This window comes from Pocillopora verrucosa, chromosome 5 (genome assembly GCF_036669915.1).
Source record: "Pocillopora verrucosa isolate sample1 chromosome 5, ASM3666991v2, whole genome shotgun sequence".
Classification (NCBI taxonomy): domain Eukaryota; kingdom Metazoa; phylum Cnidaria; class Anthozoa; order Scleractinia; family Pocilloporidae; genus Pocillopora; species Pocillopora verrucosa.
This window is the reverse complement of record NC_089316.1, coordinates 17,402,464-17,424,799: the sequence shown is the minus strand read 5'-3', so window position 1 is coordinate 17,424,799 and position 22,336 is coordinate 17,402,464. Positions and strand designations below refer to the sequence as shown.

General features: G+C 36.1%; 2 protein-coding genes across 5 annotated transcripts in view; one reads left to right on the top strand and one right to left on the bottom strand.

The window, feature by feature from the left end:
- Nucleotides 1-1,215: 1,215 nt before the first annotated feature.
- Nucleotides 1,216-10,373, bottom strand: LOC131791959 (piggyBac transposable element-derived protein 4). 4 transcript variants are annotated; one of them, XM_066167180.1, is made up of 5 exons: nucleotides 10,085-10,373; nucleotides 7,589-9,408; nucleotides 4,508-7,260; nucleotides 2,778-2,894; nucleotides 1,216-2,575 (listed from the first exon to the last, which is right to left on the bottom strand). In XM_066167180.1, exons 1-3 carry the CDS (start codon nucleotides 10,228-10,230, stop codon nucleotides 7,244-7,246), a joined length of 1,983 nt encoding a protein of 660 aa, XP_066023277.1. In that variant the 5' UTR covers nucleotides 10,231-10,373; the 3' UTR covers nucleotides 1,216-2,575; nucleotides 2,778-2,894; nucleotides 4,508-7,243. The 4 variants fall into 4 exon arrangements, with proteins under 4 accessions (XP_066023277.1, XP_066023275.1, XP_066023274.1 ...); XM_066167178.1 differs by having other exon boundaries at nucleotides 4,439-9,408; nucleotides 10,085-10,372; XM_066167177.1 differs by having other exon boundaries at nucleotides 4,508-9,408; nucleotides 10,085-10,372.
- A 6,210-nt stretch (nucleotides 10,374-16,583) lies between these two features.
- Nucleotides 16,584-22,336, top strand: part of LOC131778255 (uncharacterized) — a 30,905-nt gene continuing 25,152 nt past the window's right edge. The window contains exons 1-4 of the mRNA XM_066166447.1: nucleotides 16,584-16,663; nucleotides 20,269-20,334; nucleotides 21,025-21,354; nucleotides 22,010-22,255. Coding sequence (XP_066022544.1) covers nucleotides 20,289-20,334; nucleotides 21,025-21,354; nucleotides 22,010-22,255 — 622 coding nt within the window. The 5' untranslated portion in view covers nucleotides 16,584-16,663; nucleotides 20,269-20,288. The remainder of the gene's footprint in view (nucleotides 16,664-20,268; nucleotides 20,335-21,024; nucleotides 21,355-22,009; nucleotides 22,256-22,336) is intronic.

Sequence of the window (22,336 nt, the reverse complement as noted above, 5' to 3'; positions counted from 1 at the left end):
GGAGAAAAACAAACTTCTGCGTTCCACTTAAGAATTTGATGAGATGATGAACTAATGGCGTTACGATTGCAGGGGCATTCTGGGAAAGCTACACGCAAGCTCTGATTGGAGCAATAAAGAGGTGTGACGAAGGTGTGTCCATAACCATGGTTACGAACCTGAACTTTCCAATATGGCAGAATACTGCAGGAGGGAAAATATTTACTCGTGTATTTGCTTCGCCTGCAACTGATGGATAAACATATAATGCGGATATATTGCAAGAGCATCACATTGGTAAACATTTTTATCTGCGAAACTTAATTTATTGGCACCACTACGGTAAGTAAATAAAATATTCACAATTCTTTACCAAGTTTCAGTGCAAAATACAGATTTCATTACAATCCATCATTATCTTAAATTGGTTGAAACATCATGTAAGATGAAAGAGGTGAGTTGTATGTCAGCCAAACTTTTGAAACACAATTTTCCCTTCAAACAGGTATCACTAGAATTTGGAAATATAAAACGATAATATGCATGCCTATATTTATTCATAATAAACTACCCTTTACAAAAACATTTACTGCTGCACTAAAACAATTGTAATTACTAGTCTTACCAATTTTCCCCTAACATAGAATTTAATGCAAGATCATCAATTAACACTAATCCATTACCTAAAGGAGGAATTTGGATTCAGCAAGATAACCAAATGGAATTAGGAAAGAACAATACAGCACTAAAGAGAACCTTTGAAGAATTGTTACTGGTGTAAATACAAAATGTATTAAACTTAACAATAACATAATTTTCTCTTATTTATTTTTCTTGGACTCAAATACATTTTCATGCATACATATTGAATGTTTCTAGACACTGCACCACTACTTAAACTACAGGTGTATGTCATCCATCTAGTTTCCTTTTCAAGCAGACAACACTTCATGCAACAGGTAGTTTGAGTATACCATGGATATATCAAATACTTTGTTTATTTTTCATTCTCATTGACCGAGGTGGTCAGAATCCATTGTTGCATCTTAATGTAAGTTCTTACATTTGAGCATGTACCTGCCGGTATTTCCAACACCATGCTTCATTTTTGGTAAATCATTATCTTTGGCTGAAGGAGTTGAATTCACAGACAGAAGCAGATTCTGTGATATGACAGAATTTTTGAAAAATGTTGATTTAAACCAGATTGAGCAGCCATAAAATTGCAACATCCAATCCATCCAAGCCTGCTTTATAACAATAAGTGAACACCAACCCTAAAGTCACTCATGTAGTCTCATCTCAGAATGAATCTTGTAAACTTACCTCTATCCTGACATGAATCCTAGGTTCTAGAATTGACCAAATAACCAAAGGATTTTCTCAAACCTCATTAAATTTTAGATAGTGGACAATGACCATTTCTTTGTTGTGTTCCATTTGGGTCTGAATTTTCTACATGTTATAGCTATATCTTGTAAAAACATAACCATCCAAAGCCAACCTTGAAAAATCTGACATCTAATGAATTATAAATGCCACATGTTTGTATGGTGAGGAGAATGTCATTGTTCACACTGCACACAGGTGTTTTCAAAATTGCTGACTGCCAGTCCCAAACTGGATTTAAATTCTTATCTTAACACCAGAAGAGAAGCACTGGAAGGCATAACTTGGCTGAATCTTAGCATTTCCCTCTTGTGTGATGTGATCTTTTTCTTTCCATGTGATAAAGTTCAATAAATGTCCCAACACTTTTAAACTTAATGATTCTACACAAGTCAATTTTAATTTGTTTGTGGCTATAAATGTTTCTCTTGTTTTCATTGATTTGTAATTGAAATAAGAAACTGCAAGAGAAGATGTACCCAGTAAACAGCCATCTTGCATTAAAAATCTATAATTTTTCAATCATATGTGTGTCCCTGCAACACCATGACAATAAAATTAAATTTAATTTTAGACTATGTAATTGAACTCCACAATCACGAGAGAAATACCCAATAGAAAACTTACCTTATACAAAGTCATTAATTTTTTAGTTAATACTGTGGACTTTGAAGGGAATCATGGATCACACTAACAGTTGCTACTATACAACTCAGGTGGCATATCGTATTATGTATTAATATCTAGACACCTAGAAGTCATAAATACTACAAGCTTTAGATCTGTTTGTATCCTAAATAACTTATACTTACATTAATTTAACAAGTGGTTAAAAAGAATTAAGCTACCACATTCTTTTCTGTATGATGATGGTATTATTAGGGCTTTCAATACTCAATGTTCCTTTTTGTAAAAGTTAAGACTGCGAATTAAAATGTATGTCTATCAAAAAATACCATCAGTGAAAGAACCCACTTTAGGCATCTATTTGAAGCATTGTTAAAATCAATAATACATATGTGTCTTTATGGATGTCATTACCTTAGGAAATCATAAAACCAAAGATTACTGATTGTGTTTTGCATCAAATCAATATTTTACCTCAAACATACCATTTTTAACACTTTCCTAAGCTAATTTACACAAAGTTATGAGCATGATGCTTACAAGCTGATATACTTGTCCTTTTGCATATTTTAGCACCAATCTGGAAACAAAGAGACAAGAATCACCATCAGTTCATACAACATTAATATTTTATACAGCATTTTGCATCAAAGAAATTTGTAATATCTTTAAATGACAAGATCTATGCACTCTGTAGATGTGTATTTTATTTTATCAACACGAAACAAACAGAGCATTAATTATATATATCACACTTGTGTACAATGCATTCTAATACTCACTGAAACTGTGTGAATCAGACATGTGTGGCATTGTGTCCATTACACAAGTACCTCCAAAATTGTACTTTCAGATCATTTCAATATACATTATACTGCACATCAAAACTGTTGCTAGCACTGGAATTTAAAGACAATGTGTCAGTGACATCTACATATAATTATGTAAGTCTAAACAATGAAATTGTTGTATGAAAGGCATCATCAACTAGATAAAAAGCAGTTAATAAAATGTATGTGGTCATTTATAGTTTGCTTTTTCTGACTTTGCTCTCTGTACCAATTGTCCTGACTGGCCTTGCTTGAAGAAAAATTCATGTCTAAAGTATTGTTCAGTGTGACACATTAGAACAAAAAAAAACCCCCTTGAAGGTTCATTACAATGGTTTCCAATACATACACATTTACAAAGACTATTTTATTTCCAATTACATCAAAAGTTGCAGAATGCAAGCATTGTAGAAAAGATAAAAATCTATGATAATACAAATAGAGATCTTATGTATTAGGGTTAATTAGTTAGATCTTGTGAGTATAGTTGTCAGTTGGGTAACATCTCCTTGTAAGAGCATTGTCGTATCACAACTTTTAATTTTTTTCTTTTCTTTTCTCTCAAAGAAATAAAAAAAATGTTTCAACAGCAGAAAGAGAGGCCAAAGAGGAGGAAGAGAGGGGCATGGTGGCATTGGCCTGGGCAGTGGATGTGGTGGCCATGCCCATTACGTCACCTTAAATTGTTATTAAAAATATTAAAATAAAATCAACTTTCTCTCAATCATTTTCTAAATGTCATTGCAGCAGATGAATTCAGCTATAACCACAAATAATAACTTCTTCCCAAGCCTGAGGGCCATACTAGAGAACATTTTCCTGAGGTCCTTACAAAAAAAACTGATGGCCAATATTCCTCAGTAGAACTCGAGCAAGCAAAGTTAGCAAGTGATTCATTGTATTGCACTTGAACTAAACTTTTTAATTTTAAAGTTGGTGCCTTTCAAAACAAAAATACACGGGTTATGATCATTTCAGTGGAAATGGTGTACAAGGAAAAGTAACAAACAAGTAAGAACCAAATCAGTGCTGGTATTTACCTCTAAATTACCTTGCCATATAGTAATGCAAATTAAAATTGATTTTCCTAACTGTTAAAAAATGGTAATAGTGGTGTGGATATAACTTATCACCAAACCCAGCATTGTGCAGAATTGTGGGAATCTTAGAGTAAACAATTGATAACTAATTCAGTCACTTATTCTAAATCTTTCACCAGGAAGGCCTGGCTTGGATAAATCTCAATAGAATTGAAAGCCATCAACCATCATACACATGTCAAGGGAGAATGCCTATGGACATTCCACCACACAGGCTGATTTATGCATCGGTGCCACTTACTTGTGGGGCAGCGTCTGTAGTACATTGTACTGCCTAACTGCACACCTCAAAACGGCTATCTCACAGTTTCCACTATAACTTTGTTCCTCATTGAATTGTTGGAGGCCATAGATCGCGAAAACACGAAAGGATTACTACACGACAGTTCCAGGAATTCACATATAAATTGGTATCAAGGGCAAATCATTTAAATAGCAACTTTTTTCATCGTCGTTAACAGTATTTAGCAATACGCGTCAGTCACCAAAAAAAAAAAAAAGAGGCTAACTGACCAGAGCAACGAAAGGAATAATTTTCACACGACTCCTCGCTGACCAAGCGGCGAATTTCTCTGTTCTTACCTCTTCTGAAGGAGTTAAAGTCGGTTGTAAAGACTTGCAAGAAAAACTCCACCCTACGAAAGGCTAGCTCAAGATTTCGAATACAAAATAGAACTCTTACGGCTACTGGAAGGAGTAAAACGGGGCATTTGTGTTTCACATGGAAATATGAAGTGAAGATGAACTAATTTACGATTGCAGGGGCATTCTGGGAAAGCTACACGCAGGCTCTGACTGGAGCAATAAAGAGGTGTGACGGAGGTGTGTCTATAACCATGGTTGCGAAAGTGAACTTTCCAATATGGCAGAATACTGCAGGAGGGAAAATAGTTACTCGTGTATTTGCTTCGCCTGCAACTGATGGATAAACATATAATGCGGATATATTGCAACAGCATCACATGGATAAACATTTTTATCTCCGAAACGTAATTTATTGGCACCACTACCGTAAGTTAATAAAATATTCACAATTCTTTACCAAGTAATAACTCGTCTAAACCAGGTTGCAAAACGGTGAGACCTACTTCTCTTCCTAGTTTCTTAAAGTAAAGTAATATTGACATGTGTTGTTTCAGCAATTATTGAAGTCATCCTATGGCAGCCAAGTTGTGAATAGTGTATACATGTATCCTAATACACAGTGCAAGAATGAAAACCAAGGGCAAGGATCTGGAGTTAGTTAGATTATCGATACATACGACAGTTGAGCAAACGATATTTTTCCAGTTGCAGCCAATATCAATATCCGCTGAAACAGCACAATTCAAACTTTTTTGAGGTTAAACAAAAGAACTTTAAAGTAGAACATCAATCAAAAGTTACACAGTTCATAGGTCATGAGTGAGAGCTAATGAAAGAAGTACATTTGTTCTAAAACCCTTCATATCTAGTGACAGCCAATAACTTACTAAAATTATATGCGGTTGCTGTTGTATATGTAATCAGACTACATTGTGATAAAAATAGTTAACAGACTGCTAATGCAGAACTTACTTTATGTGCTGCCTGATATAAAACCCAAGAAACACCCAATGGTAAAAATCAAGGTGAAATTACTGAGTAAAATTGTGATCAACGCAGTTTGAGAGATTGAGTATTGAGCTAAATACAGTACAACCATTGATCCTTGTGAAAAATCTTTCCAATAACTGCACAATAATTAGGGCTGCAATACATATATGTTATCACTTATTGTAACCAGTAAATATTAACAGACTTTGTAAAGACATATTTTGCTAACTTTCATTTTAACAATATTGTTGTCTCAAAGTAACACTGATAAGAAGATCTCAAGTATTTCATACCACTTTATAATTTAATAACATTTATATATATCATATATTGGTCTACTAATGCCTGAGTAACAGATAATGATATAACCATTTTTTAATGGGAGAAGGATGGAGGAGGGGGGAGAGGTGGGGAGTAATTGTAGGAAAGCCTGAAAGTATCTATGAATTGTTTTTTCTTTAACAAATTTCATTATGGATATTGCAGTAATCACATGCATTAAGTTATTACTAAAGCTGACTTTCGGTGCTCATATAAAGTGACAGATGATGAAAAACTATATGGAATCAAGAAATTTACAAAGTTTCTGTGCAAAATATAGATTTCATTACAGTCCATCAAAATCTTAAATTACTTTAGACATCAAGTAAGATGAAAGCCGTGAGTTGTATGTTTTTTTCTTTTGAAACATAATTTTCCTGTCAAACAGGTAACATTAGGATTTGGAAATATAAAATGATAATAGGCATGCCTATATTTATTCATGAATAACTACCCTTTACAAAAACACTTAATACTACACTAAAACAATTAAAATTAAATTCCCAACATCCCAAAAAATAACAAAAGACAACAAACTTTTTTCTTTTGTTTTGTCAACAGCATTTGCACTAGTGAGTAGTTCTGTATCTCATGTGAAAGAGGATGAAATAAGTTTTGCGGAAAAAAATATTTTTCCTTCAAAAATCCATGTATTTTAAATCACGCTAAGAAAATAGCATACAGTTTGCATGAATTATCATGCAACTTTTTACTTTAAAACAGCCTTGGCCTGAATGGAATGGATTTACAAGGAAACAATTCAAGATGAAATATTCCCTATCTTATGATAAAGACATCCAGAGAATCTCGATGAAAAAGAACACACACAGAATTAATTAGCTTTTTTTTCCAAACAGTAACCCAAAACCATAAAAATTTACCCAGATTATTGAAGAATTTTTCCTCACCAAGTATTTACACAAGGGAAGTAAGCTATACCTTACTTGAAACAGCAGTAAATAAGCTTTCCTGAAACGCATGTTTCCTCTTCAAGGAAAAAAAACCACCTCAATGAATGCTTTCAAATTAGCATACCATATCATCAAAATTTGAACTTTGAATTAAGTGATACCCAAATGATATAAAGTAATGGGGCAAAAATGAACTAAAAAGGTTCCTTTTTAAATGGGCAACATCTCCATAAAAAACTGGTTGGAAAATAACAAATCTGCAATGTGTTACAAAAATCTGTTGAACACTGATTGAAGTTAATAAAATGGAAATTTTTTTTTCTCTCATGTTGTTTTAGTGGTGTGATAAATCTGCAATGTGTTACAAAAATCTGTTAAACACTGATTGAAGTTAATAAAATGGAATTTTTTTTTTCTCTCATGTAGTTTGTCAGTGGTGTGTATTTACCTTCAAGAAAATGCTGGTATAATAAAAATGGTGTGGGGCACCCTCATCTCACCCTTGCCAACTCTAGGCAGGCCCCACAGCTAAATAATAAAAGGCATTCATCACAACGTTTAAAGCATAAGCAATGACAAAACAAAATTTTTTTTTACCCCTATTTTCTCCTATCTTGTTTTCCTATGTACATGTAAAACACAACATACACACACGGAGGGTTTCAGAGCAAACAGGAAATCAAGGTTCAAGGATTGGGAAGGTGATACTCTGCACTATGAAATACTGCAAAGCAGTTTCTCTGTTTAGCAACATGCATATACTTTCCCTCACACTGCGGCGCACTGCAGTAGGTTTGCACCTTTACCTCACCCCTACCTTCCCTGTAGCAGACCACACAGTTTCTCCTATGCTCACCCTGAAGTGGAATGTGCTCTGTCACAAATTGGCTGGTTTGGGGAGCTGGTCTTGGGGGTCTGCCTGCAGTGGACACAGGGGGTTTGTCATAATCAAGAAAACCACAAATTCCACGGATAAGCTCCTCCCTGAAGTCACCCAGTGAATATTCTGAGGTCCTTCTGAGGGCAGGATTATCTGGATTGTTCCTCTGGTGCTCTCTGAAAAGAATAAAACTGTTGACAACACCAATGTCAATAAGGTGAAAAATTAAGGTCTTCCACCACCTCATACATTTGCGTTGCACATTGTGGGTGGCTAGAATCTGGTCAGATCGATCCACTGCATTCATATACTGATTGTACATTGCAAAGACCTGAGGCTGAGGTACCTCTAATGAGCTCCACACACCATCAGATTTTATTTTACGATTTATCTGAACAGAGTCATTAGCATTACCAGAAGTACTGATCATAGATACTACTTTATTGTCAACCCACTGCAAGACTAAGCAGGGCGGATCCCTCTGCCACCGCATACTACCCCTGGCTTTGCCCTTTCCCCATTTGCTTCCTTTCTTGAGATTTGCTGGGAAATCTTTCCTGGTATCCAAAATGGTACCTGTAGCAATGACTCCATGCTGAAATAAATGCTTCATGAGATGGAATGAAGTATAAAAATTGTCAATAAACAAGTGATAACCTTGATCATAGAAGGGACTAATAAGTCTTACCACAACATCATGCCCAAGCCCAAACTCACTAATCCCTCTTGCAGCATCTTTTCCAATGTAAATGTTGAAGTCTATAGTATAACCATTAGAACTATCAGCGAGTACCCACAGTTTTATTCCCCACTTAGTTGGTTTGTCCTTCGTGTACTGCCTGACGCCAGACCTGTGACGAGACCTGACCATACGCTCATCGATGGCCACATATTTTCTGGGCTGATACAAAGCAACACATCTAGATTTAAAATAGTTAACAAGGGACTCTACTTTACGTAACTTGTTACTGGGGGTCTCAGATGCAGGATCTACAACATGCAAGAAGGCCATGAGCCCTTGAAATCGTATTCTGGGCATGATGGATCTTGCCCATAAACCATGGTAGAGGGTCTTGGTACTCCAATACCTGTTTATAGTAATACCTATTTTCACTAAACCAAAATAGATCAGAAGGGCTATCAACCGGTATATCTCCTCTGGTGTTGTGTCTTTCCATGATCCATCTGCTTGAGCATAACTCCTATGGGTACCCTCAGTAATGTGTTGAACAGCATAGCTGTTGGTGTGCTCAACAATATTATTCACCAGTTCTTTAGTAAAAAATAATTTAAAAAACTCAACAGCAGTATTCATCCTACCCCTGAGCAAAGGCTTTTCGAATTGTATCCCAAGAGGACGTGCAGGTGTAAAGGGAGGGGGTGGAAACTGATCACAGGGATTTCCCTCATCCTCATCATGATATGATTTATAAGTATCCTCTGAGGAAGGGTCCTCTGGGGTTGGGGGTGCACGTTTTGTGGCTCTACTACCGCCACGATCATTTGTAGACCCTCGAGCTACTAAAGCACAAACTCTAGCACCTCGAACACCATGGGTACCTCGTCTGGCAGGTTCCCTTTTAGCCCTGAGAGGACAACGTGACCTTGCAGGGTTGTAAAACGTACCCGTGGCATGGGATGTGGAAGGCACTGGATCAACAGAAACACCAACATCAGTGTCTTCACTCTCCATCTCACCCTCACTCTCAATCTCACTAACCTCTGAAACCTCTCCTTCAATCCAATCAGGATCTTCTTCATGCTCCCTAACCTCTCCCACGTCTCCTTCCGATTCACTGAAGAGACGAAATAATAAAAAAAAACCGATTCACTGAAGAGATGAAATAGTAAATTTCTTTGTTGGATTTCTGAAATTTTACCTTGAAACAAGGATAAATAGAGATAATCAACCTCAAAATAATAAAGCACAACACATATCAAAAGCCTTTCACTTGTAATGCACCACCAGTATTTTCCAAGAGTAAAACAATTCAGAAGTGAAACCCGAAACTGTCATTTTACATCATTCCACTAAAAACATTTTCACAACGCATATTTTTTTGCATAATTTGTCTGTTTTGTGAATTTCAGCATGTAACAAGTAGAACCACCTCTAAAACAAAACACACAAAACATATGAGTTAACATAGAGGTCCATACATATATATACAATAATCGTTTTCAAATAAAGGATTTGATTGCGCACTGCGTCATTCGATCTGTGATCAGCTTATAATTTAGCGCGTTGCGTTCTAAAATTCCATTGAAAATTATTTACTGTGTCGCTTTAAAATCATGTTTGATCACAGTGCATATTGCTTTACATTCACAAATATACATCTATAGGTTTGTCTTAAGGCAAAGAAACAAGGATTCGAGCGCGAAAAGTAAAAGTAAGTGTGGTTTTACACCGTTTCAAGACCACATGCTTTACCTATTTGAATATCGCAAGAATGTTTACTGATTACTTACCTCGATTCTTCGCTAAGATTTTCCAGTTTTCTGTCTAATTCGGACTCCTCACCACTAGACATACCACCATGCTCACTTCCATCGTCAAAAATCACCTCTGAAGCCTCGGCTACGCTGTATTTCTGACGCTTCGCATCGGATGCCATCTTCCCACGTTGAAATCGTGTGGAACTAATTTTCGGAAGGGGCTGCTAAGGTCACGTTTGATAATTGGGAGCTAAAACTCCCCATGTGATTGGCTTAGAATGTCTACATACTACAGTCGGAATTTCAGAACGATCGGACGTAAAACGAGCATTTTCGAAAGGTTAACGGAGTCGTACAATTTTGTACGATCGGCCCAAGGGTTGTTGGGAATGATTTTTGTTGCTGGGAAACAATTTAATGTAAGATCATCAATTAACGCTGATCATTGCCTAACACAGGAATTTGGATTTGGTGAGATAATCAAATGGAATTAGAAAAAGAACAATACAGCACTAAAGATAGTTTTTGAGGAATCGTTATCAGGGTAAATAAAAATTGTATTAAACTTAATAATTACATAATTTTTTCGCCTTTTTTTTCATAACTCAAATACATTTTCATGCATATATTGAATGTTTCTGGACACTGCACCACTACTTGAACTACAGGTGTATGTTATACTACTAATACATTATCATCTGACATCTTGTTTGTTTGTTTGTTTGTTTTCTCTTTGTTTTCTCTCTTTTTTTTTTCTCTTTTTTTTGTTGTTGCAGCAAGTAGTGTGAGTATACTATGGAAAAATGAAATTATCAAATTCCTTTCTTTTCTTTTTTTTCCATTCCTAATGATGTGGGTTGTCAGAATCCATTCCAAAGTGTCTTGTTGCATCTTTACTTAAGTTCGTACATTTGAGCATGTACCTGCCGGTATTGCCAACACCATGCTTCATTTTTGTGAAATCGTTGTCTTTGGCTGGAGGAGTTTAATTCACAGACAGAAGCAGATTCTATGATATGACAGAAGTTTTGAAAAATGTTGATTTAAACCAGATTGAGCAGACAGAAAATTGCAACATCCGATGCATACAAGCCTACTTTATAGCATTAGGTCAACACCAACCCTAAAGTCACTCATGTAGTCTCAGCTCAGTATGAATCTCTATCCTGACATGAACCCGAGATTGTAGAACTGACCAAATAAACAAAGGATTTTCTCAAACCCCATTAAATTTCAGATTGCGGACATTGACCATTTGTTTATTGTGTTCCGTTTGGGTCTGAATTTTCTTGATGTTATAGCCATATCTTGTAAAAAACATAAACATCCAAAGCCAACCTCGAAAAATCTGACATCTGAAGAATTATAAATGTTACATGTATGATGAGGAGAATGTCATTGTTCACACTGCACACAGGCATTTTCAAAAATAACTGACTGCCAGTACCAAACTAGATTAAAGTTCTCAACACCAGGAGAGAAGCACTGAAAAGCATAACTTGGTTTAATGTTAATATTTCTTGGTTGATCTAATCTACGTGTGAAATAAAGATAATGGCATAAACCAGCAAGAAGAAAAAACTATGGGGATCTTTACTAACCCTCTGTTCTGTAAGAGTAACTTCTACGTTCAGATCGGGAAAATGAACTGCTGTTTAAAATTAATTTTTATCTGATAGAAATTACGTGGAAAAGAAGTCGTGTTCATTTTTATGAAATGCATTATTTTTGGAAATTTTAGAAGCGTCGCTAAGGGCGACCAACACAGTGTTCTTTTTATAAAGAATAAGTGGATTATTTGGATCAGCAAAATGGCTGCTGCTACTGAAGGAAATGGATCGGAAATAAATGAATTTACTTTAATTTATGTCTATTTTTCTGCTCCTTTTTTCATGCATTAGGACTGACGACCTCTGTCTCTATTAAATAAAATAATTGTAATTTTTAAACATTGTCATGGTACAGAAAGAAGAACGCGCAATGGGACTGTTTTAGGAGCTGTGTCCCATTTACCCGTGCCACATCTCACGCACACCGCCTCGCATTATGCTGTTAATATGAATGCGTGTCATATTTCACGTTGTGTGTGCCGCGTGCCATATGTCATATGTTTGAAACAAAGCCAAGCGTTAAGTGCCCTCCATTCGCAATGACCTTCTTCGCCGTGTTTTTGTGGATGACTGCATATTTGTCACTATGCCCATTCAATTTCATTGTTTCATTTCTGGTGAGATTAACCTCAATGGTGGTCAAAGAGTTCTTTCATTTGCCAGTTTTCCTCATCCTGTTGGTATTGTTTCATTCAGTAAATACTCAGTATCACCGGGATTCATGCGAAAACTCCGGATCCTTCTCTGGAGGAGCAATCGGTGATGAATGTTTGCGGGAATCTTATCGTGACGTCAGATGCCAAAGTTTTAACTATGTGTTCATCCAAGAAAAGTGTGAGTTGAGCAATCGCATAAAGGAAGCCAGGCCTGAAGATTTTGTACCCAACTCTGAGAGGTATTACTTCAGACGAGATACGTAGAGAGGTGGGCGTTAAGGCAAAATGATTCGGCCAATTGTCTTAAAGGGGAAGACATCGCGTTTTTCTCTGTACTTTCTCGTTTTCTTATTTTCTAGCTATTCTCGGTGCCATTCCAGAGCTGTCTGCAGACTCGTGCAAGGAAATCAAGGCGAGTGAAGGTTGACAGGTGGTCAGCGGCAAACACTGGCTGAATTTCATCAAACCTGACACTCCTGTGTTGACTCACCGTGAAATGAAAACCGTAGGTAGAGGAAGAAAGTTAAACAGAATGGATATACACTAAAAAGTATTGTACATGGCGTAAAAGCTAACGGTAAGCTTTTCTGTCAGGTACAATACTATCTTGTTGTCGATTGTAAGTCTGATCGTTTGGTAGAAACACACATAGTAAGTCTTTTCCTGGTACACCAGGAAAAGACTTACTATGTTAAAGAAAAGATAAATTGTTCTTAGTCGTTTAGGATTTCTTCCTCGGAAACTAGTTATGAAGCAGGAAGGAACTCTTTTGTCAGCCCTTACAGAGTATATGGCTGGCTCTTAATCTAACAGCAGGAGACTAAAATTAACTTAAATCGCATCAACCACGAATAAGCGCCCGCGCATTTCGAAACATGGCAGATCTTTTTTTTAATCTTATCTTTTCTCTTATTTATATATTTTATATCTTAATCCATGTACGGCAATAGATGACTGCGAGAATTGCATATTCATAGGAACCTTTTTTTTCAAATTAGGATTTGATAAATCTTGACTCGTTTGCATCCTACTAGGTAAGGTGAACTCATTGTTTATGCAACGACTCAATATGTTATTGGAATGATATACATAGAAACTCTTGGAAAGCCTGCCCGATAAAGCTGTTTGACACTCACACTCTAGGCCTTTTTTTAATGGTGAATAAGTTGATTAAAGAGGATCTGAACAATAATTTGCTTAAAACTGTGCTTCATGATCAATGTATATTGTAGCTCTAAACGCTTTGTACATTCATTTACAGGCGAATGTAATACCTGCGTTAGTGTTTGTGATGTGAACGCTGACTGGGAAAACACTCTGGGATCGTATCGCTGCTCTTGCAGAGCCGATTTTTCTGGAGATGGACATACCTGCAAAGGTAAGAAAAAAATTTCATCAGAAAACTTACAGTTCTCATAAAGCAATTGTCGTTGCAAGGCGTTATTTCTCTGAGCTTTCTTCGACCATGACTTCTTTAGATCTGAAATTATTTCGCGTCAAAAATTTATTCTTTGATTAAATGTAAAAGTTCGGTGCGAATGTTCTGAAATCTTCGAATTGTTTTCTTTCGATTAGATATTCTTTAATTTTATCCTATTGCAAAGAGTTTATTATGTGTATCAGGGACATGGCGGGACTTTCATGATAAACCCTAGACATCTTATACTTTAATTTCCAAATGTTGACCCTATTCTCGATAGTGTTTGTTAAGTGTGTAGCTCTCTCGGTTCATTGTTCAATTGAAGGTGATGAAATACTGGGAAAAAGAAAAACAACTATGTCAAGACAAAGACCGCAGTATTTGCGTAGAAAGCAGAAAAAGTAACTTGGCTTTAGAACTAGTACTTAAAAGAACAATAATTGAAATCCAAAAAAGGTTAACTGGTACTTATGTGGGTACTTGTTTTAACTCGTACTTGTACGGCGAGACTGTGTTGGAAATCAAACTCAGATAGTTTTGTGGACGGCAGGTTCTGAAATTAGTTTTCTCTTTCTCAGAAATAGCGCATGAAAAGAAGAACTCTAGAAAAACTAAATGTACAACTAGGATATTTAACTAACAAACAAATAATATGGCCGACAATGGCCATCTAGCAGCAAAGCATATGTAATACCCACTTAAAAAAATGCGAAAATAAATGGCAGATACTAAACATACACCTTCAAAGGTAAAGTCATCCCAGACCTGTTTAGGATTTGAAGAGCAGTTGTATGAGCCCTGATTATTTATGCAAATGAAATTTGGATGGCATTCGTTCCTTTTAATGGCATGAGCTTCTCTGTATTTGTTACTGTCTGAAAAAATAACATGCAAACTACATAAAGATTAAAATGAAACGACTGTCAATCAAGATAAAGGGAAATAAACGTCACAAGTTCAATACTCGCAATCTTATGACACAAAAGTTAAAAATAAGTATAAAAAAGACAAGATTTTCCGTCAGGAAAATCCCACATCAACGAGAACGTGAAACGATCGGCCGTCCATTCATTCTAATAGGAAGATAAAACAAAAAATCAGTGAACTCCAGACCCTTATCATGGAGCACAATATTACATTTAAGGCTAAATGTTTATACTTTGTTGCAAAGAAATTCGCTACATTTCTGCTGGTAGTCAATACGAATTAAGTCACTGATTATACGCGTTTTGTTTGAAAAATGTAGAGCATTTTTCTTACCATCCTCATTTTGTTAATTAACACATTTACGAAATTATGTAGTTCTATCATTGTCTGTCACGCATATGGAATTTCGTTGTAATTGCGGCGTTCGGAGCGAAATTATACTGGGAAAGGATTATATAGAAATTAGAGAAGATAAACGAAACCGAACTAAACAGCCTGGTAAATAACCTAAAAATCCAACTCTATGAGAGCGAGGAAAGTATTTTTTCTTAATTCAAAACTTATTCAGATTTTTAATTTAAGAACTAAATTAAAATTATTTTATCTCTCAAATCCTCACAATGCGTCCACTGCTAAACGTAAAGCAGGCATCCCAAGCTCACGTCACGAAAAAGCAAACGATTTTTTCACGAACTAACGAAATTAAGTTGACTTCCACTTCTGACAGGAATAACAGTGGGAAAAGCGAGCTTAAAACGGCAGAGAACGCCAGAAACTACAGCGGACACACAAGATTTGAGTAGATTCTACCAACTTTACGCGTAAAATAATGTTTCGAAATATATATTTCGTTGTTAGTCGACCATATTTCGTTCCCTATAATATATAGATTTAGCCAAGCCTAAAAGCGGAGCTCGCTTTTTTTTTTTTTTTTCCCGCACGTCTCAAGGGCACAACGCCTTGCCCCGGCCAGGACTAGAACACGAGTCGTCCGATTCGGAGCCCAGTGCACTGACCACTGGACTACTGGACAAAGCCGTGGCCTTGGCGTGCCCGCGGTACAGTTGACCACGCATGTTAAAAGTTGCACCTTGCACGGTCGTACGGTCGTACATCCAAATTTTTTTCGGCTTGATGGGTTACTACTACTTTGTATAATTATGGGGCTACGCTCTGCGAGCTCCGCTATTATTCCTTACAACGTGTTCAAATTCTCAACGTTCAATTTAACACCGAGTCACACAGCGCATGACGCTTTCATGAATCAATCACTTGCTTTTTCTCCTGACGTGAGCTTGGGACGCCTAGGCGTAAAGATATTTACATAAATGCTGAGGCGCATCCTGCCAGCTTGGGTTAACTGTACTTAAATCGCTTATTTCTTCTTCTTCTTCATCTTCCGAGTCTGTTCGCAGGTCGCCCTCAAAATTATTATTCATGTCTAATCCATATCGAAGCATTTTTTAAAATAATTGCAAGTATTAGTTTCCTTTGAAGCCAACGAACAAAATGGGTTGCTTTCAAATTCGTGTTGTGGAGGTTCCTGACTGCATAGCGAAAATTCAGATAGCGTCCCTTTGTAAAAAATGGTCCTTATGGTTGTTCGGTTGGCTGGTGAAGCTTATTTTCCTCGTGTGACAGGAATGTCACGTCGGCGAACGATAAATTAACGCGCGCAAAATAATGCAAAGGTTTGATAGCGGAAATTTGTTTCCCTTTTCTTTTTTTAATTGTTCTGGCTAGCCAAGAATAAAGACAACGACTTTTTCAGTCTTAATTTCCTAAAGAAGAACATAGGTTACGTTTTTCAGCGAATTGTTATAACGCGTGACTTAAACGCATCACGCGATTAAAATTATTGTCTTAACTCTGAATTTATTTGAAACAACACTTAACAGCAGCTGTAAAAACCTTTACTTTTCTGTGTATTTATTCTCTGCTGCTTATGTGGATAAATGTGATCAGGCTCTGAAAGTGTAAAGGGACAATCAATATTCAGGTACTTAATGTAATAGCTTTGTAGCTTTCTCCTTTACCCTTAGTAGTCAATTATTTTATCCTTCTTGCAGCAAAAATTGTTAATTTAAGACGGTGAGCAATTTTTCTGTGTATCGCAAAATAACTTCATTTCCGGCACACATGTCGATTCTGTTGATAAATATGTGTTTGCTTTGTGCTCTAACGGAATATTTATTCTTCACTATTTATCTCTGGAACGTATAATCTGTTGTTCGGTCCGTCTAGTTTTTTTAGGTTCTGTGATATCACCGAAAAATGAACTTTACAATGAACTTTCTTAGTGGTTTCAAAACAAAGGAAACACGGCACTTCGGTAAAACTGATCAAAATTAATTTTCTCTCTATAAACATTACTACAATGTTGTGTAAACTGCTGACGAGAATCAAAAACAATCAACTTGTTAAAATGTCCAAATGCTTAGCGAAACACATCAAGATTTAGTATTGAGATCTGCGTACTTCAGAATGGAAATATCTGTATGGGAGCGTCCACTTTAAATTGTTGTTTTACATTTAATATATAACAACAACAAAAAAGAGGAAAAATTGGCGATTAGTTTGTAAAACCAAAAATTTGAAAGTCAAATGAAAACTGAGTTGGAGACAAGAAGCAGTCAGCTTGTGGATGATGCGGGTTCTAAAAATTACCAATATTCCATTTTATTTTTGTCGACATTAACATTTCTTTCTTCAGCATCAATGGAAATAAAAGGAAATTTAAAAAAATAGAAAAAAGAAAAACACACTTTGTCCACATGTTCTTTAGGAAGACGTAATAACTACTATAGTTTCAATAACTTTTAGTCTATAAATAACTTCCCTAGTCTATAATTGTTTACTTCCAAACAATAAATCCTTAATTCTCTCAACCATACCAGCGCTTTCTCAGAAAAGAGGGTAGTGGGAAAAACGCGATTCATCAAATCCCTTGTTCCTTTTTCAACGAGTGATGATAAGAATGCTCGTCCTCTGGCTAAGTATTAAAAATGTCACCGTCTTTCTATTTTTTTTAAGTCGATTTTAAAGGTTAAAAAGGTTACGAGACTGACAGCTTGTAACATCACTGTTAGATCACGTGGACCTTTTCACTTGTTTTATCAAAATGTATCTGTTCGTGGTCGCAATAGAGGATGAGCCACACCCAAACTGATTTCCGTTGGTGGAAAATTTGGATTTTGGAGTGTGAGATTGTAGACTGCATTCAAACTACACAGCTTCTACCGTTGTCCGTGCTTACTTAAACAAACTCAAAACACTTTAATCCCACGTTAATTCGATAGAAATAATCAGTGATCATCACCAAAACAAGCAAGGATCAACAATATGAATTTAGAGGAAGTAATCGGTTGTTCGGGGCTTGTGAATTGTCCCACTGGTTGCAGTTTACGACATAAACATATAGATTTTGACTTAACATTTTTGGAATTACTCAAATCCGTAATCACCATCTTGTACGTGCCCTTTGGTGAAACAGCACATATTGTTCTTGTTGGATCGATCGGATCGTGCCATAATGTGGCTGCACATGTTGTGTAAGCCACACAAAAATGTCTCCGTCTGTATTTTTGTTGAAGTCAATTTTGAAGGTTAAAAAGGTTGCGAGACTGACGGCTTGTAACATCACTGTTAGATCACGTGAAGCTCCTTATTTGTTTTATCAAAATGTATCTGTTCGTGATCGCAAAAGAGCACGAGCCACGCCCAAACTAATTTCCGTTGGTGCAAAATTTTGAATTACAGTGGCAAAGTCAAAGTGTGAGATTGAAGACTGCAATTAAACTGCACAGCTTCTATCGTTGTCCGTGCTTACTTAAACAAACTCAAAACACTTTGATCCCTCGTTAATTCGATAGAAATAATTATTGATCATTACCGAAACAAACAAGACTCAACAATATGAATTTAGAGGAAGTAATCGGTTGTTTCTTGTGAATTGAGACTGGTAACAGCAGTCTCAATGGATGCAGTTTACAACATATGCATAGAGGTTTTGACTTAACACTTTTGGAATTACTCAAATCCGTAATCATCATCTTGTACGTGCCCTTTGGTGAGAATTATATTAAATTTTTCGGCTAACGGGCATAAAGCGAAAGGGACATTTTATGTGCTAACAAATTCCTTCCTGACTTTTTTCCTTTTTCGGATTTTGCTTTTTTCTTGGACAATTTTATTGCAATCAAGCAAAGTAAACTGATATTGAATATAGAAAACTGGAGACTTCATATAACTAAAGAGTACAAAACATTTAATACATTTCCCCAAAGAATAGGATTCTAAATAATTACAACATATCCCATTCTTAAAACCGTGCAACATGACTAAACATAGGAAGTTGCAAAATGGAATATTCTGGAATATCTTAGAGTACTCTGGAACATTGTACATGAAGAGTCAAAGTCACCAATTATACTCCTTTCTTTACAAACAACAACAGCAACAACAACAATAAAAAACGAATATTTCTGGCTGATTTAACCTATAACTGCGCCAAATGTGAGATTGTTTGCTCTTGATTCGAAAATCAAATTTCAGTTATTCGAGGCAAAATGCTCTCGTCTCTTTTAGATTAAAAGGAAAATAACCATTTCCATTTTATTTCAATTTCTTTTGCCATGACTCAGAAGGTCAGTTGTTATGAAATGCAAATTATTGGCTGAAAACTGATGCCTTCAAGCTTACTAAGATAATGCTTAGCTCGGTTGAGCATGAAATTGTCCATTTTTGATACATCAGGATATGTGCACAAATCAGGACAGCAGAACTAACAATACATTGTTAAATAATCCGAATATTTTTTTCTCTGTTCTACATTTTTTCTCTCGTAAATAACACACTAAAATGTTGGAAAAAATTTATCAATGTGCAAGATGAATGAACGAATTGAAATTTTTCGGGAGTTAAACCTACCTTGATGTAAAGTTGAATATTCTGTTTATGATTTTAGAAGAAACCAAAATATTTATCACAATATTCAAATGTCCTTCGAAGTATGAACGGTAGTTATAAAACAAGAAGACAGGGTCACTTTTACAAGGTCTCAACATATATTGTTATTGTTATTTTTAGAGTGTATAACTTTTAGCTGTGTATGACTGAACAATAGACAAAGAATCCATTGGTTACTGAGTGGCTGTATTTATTAGTTTTGACGTAATTTTCTTTGCTTGAGTCATAAGGCAACAAACAAAATTTTATTTTTATTATTCTAAATTAAAAAAGGGGAATGTTCTTATAGGTAAAGGAGTTTTTCCTTTGAGCTGCATGATCCAAGTGATAAAGAGCACTGTAGATAAACAATGGCAAACCAATATCTTAATTATCAATAGGGTTAAACAATGACTTTCTTTTTAAAGTTAACTTTCCAGAAAGCGCTATGAAAATCTTTGAAGTTTTTTTTGGTTTCTTGCAGAAGGATTCCGATTGTTCTATAGCCGACGTAGACAAATTCATTACAATCTCAAGAGTGTTACTCCAGAAGCTTGTGTATAAAACATCGAGCTGCTCTGAAAAGATTCAATTTATTAACCTCTTTTGCTGAAAAATTGAAAGAGAAAATTAAACACTCTTCCTTTTCTTCTGCAGAAAACAAACTGCAACACGTCATGGTGGTACCCTCAGTGGCTAAGTGCAGTTTCATCCTCCTTTTCTGTAAGCCCTTCGGTTGTTCACAACTGTTGTCGAAAGTGTTTGATTTAATGATAAACATTTGCCGTTGTTGGCAAATGGGATGGAATGGGAGCTCATGAGTAGTGTGGGAGGGGAGGAAGGGTAAGATGCTTGGGGAGGCCCGGGAAAGGACGAGCAAAGGGAGGAAAAGAGGAGAGGAAGGGAGGAGAGTGCAAAAACGTTTATATGGTCTAACTTTGAGTTTAAGATTGTACCTGTGAAAGACATTGCCTCTGCATTTACCTTGTACAATCAAACTTCAAAGTAAAGTGCTAGAATAAGATGACGTCAATAAATTATTCCTCTAATTCACAAATAAACCACTTCCCTTTATCCTCTGAAACACTTTTCTCAATCAAAAAACTAACCGCAAATGCAAAGAGTTTGTAAGCTCTTGGTTGGAATGGAAGACAGTATTATAATAGCTAGCTGAAGCCCGTTGAACTCGAGCTCTAGACAAAATTTTGTTTTAGTCGTGCGATAGATGTTTGTTAGCTTAGTGATCTGATATCTGATTAGTGGACTAGTGATACTTGTAAGACAGAGATCAGATGAGGTCTAATGTGGCGGCCTTTGTTACGTAAAATTGCATATATTTTCTTTCTCTTGATGTATGATATCTATATTTTTGTTTTTGGAAGCCAAGTAATTGACTTATTGTATTTGTTGTAGTTTTGTTAAAACATCCTCAACAAGCAAAAGGATGGGATAAAGTTCCTTCGTTTATGGACTCACATGTTCTCTCAGCTCCAAAAGGACACTACGTGGAACTGAACTTTTCCATGCGCAGCTACCCGTGGGCTTCACGACCATGTCTGTGGGACTATTATCTTGAGATCCGTGACGGCAATAATCAGTCAGCCAACGTTCTTGGTGTATTCTGTGGAGATCACAAGACTGCTGTAGTGCGATCCAGTAGACGATATTTGTGGTTAAAATTTTTCCCTTCTTTCAAATATGATTTCAATGGATACTACATGGGCAGATCCTTTAATCAAACAAGTAAGGTATTTCTTGACAAGTTAAGCACTCTTAAGGCAATTGGTTAAAATCTTTAAATTCAACTGAACATCACGATAGAATAAACTCTATTCAGAAAATGTAACGTTTGCCCACATTACTTTTACGTTTTCTCGCACATGTAGCGGTGTTTATCCCTTTCCTTTCCGGGGTTAAGATTTTTCCCTTCTCGCAGTTATAGTTTTAATGCATACTACACGGGAAGATCCTTCAATCAAACAGGCACGATATTTATTGTTAACTTTCTGTTAAAGCACGTAGTTAAAATATTTAAATCGAATTGGAACTTCCTGATATAACAACTTATATTCAGGAAATATATCGTTGGCCTACCTTACCATTACGTTTTTTTGCACATGTAGCAGTATTTATTTCCTTATTAAGTAGCTTTTTATCTGATATACAAAGAGACAGACGAACAGCCACAGATAGAGAAAGAGAGAGACAGACAAAGAGAGACACCGAAAGAAGTTCTCCGTGACTTTGGAGTAAAATATGATTGTCCATACACAATGTATTTGCTTTATATATTATGCCTGTGGTTTGCTTGTCCTGTAGGATACAGACTATTCATCTAGCATTTGCTTGCCTTAATACATTTTTTATTATCATTATCATTATTTTTTGTTTTATGTAGCGACACCTACCATGACCCAAGTACCCAAGACACAGACTGTAATTTTTAACAGAACCTCCAACCTGTGGTGCCCGGTGGAAGGTGCGCCAGCTCCATACATTGTATGGAGAAAAAATGGCGTTGTTGTTCAAAATAGTACCAGCGTAAGATATCAGCTTGTAGCTGCAGAGAAGAATGTGAATTACAGCTGTGAGGTACGAAGAGATAATAACGTATCAAGGAGCAAAATTAGCCTCAACATTGATGGTGAGTTTTATTCCTTACACAAGTGTAATGGAACCATATCACTTTTTTAATTGGATGCCTGAATCTGTACTATTTGGTCAA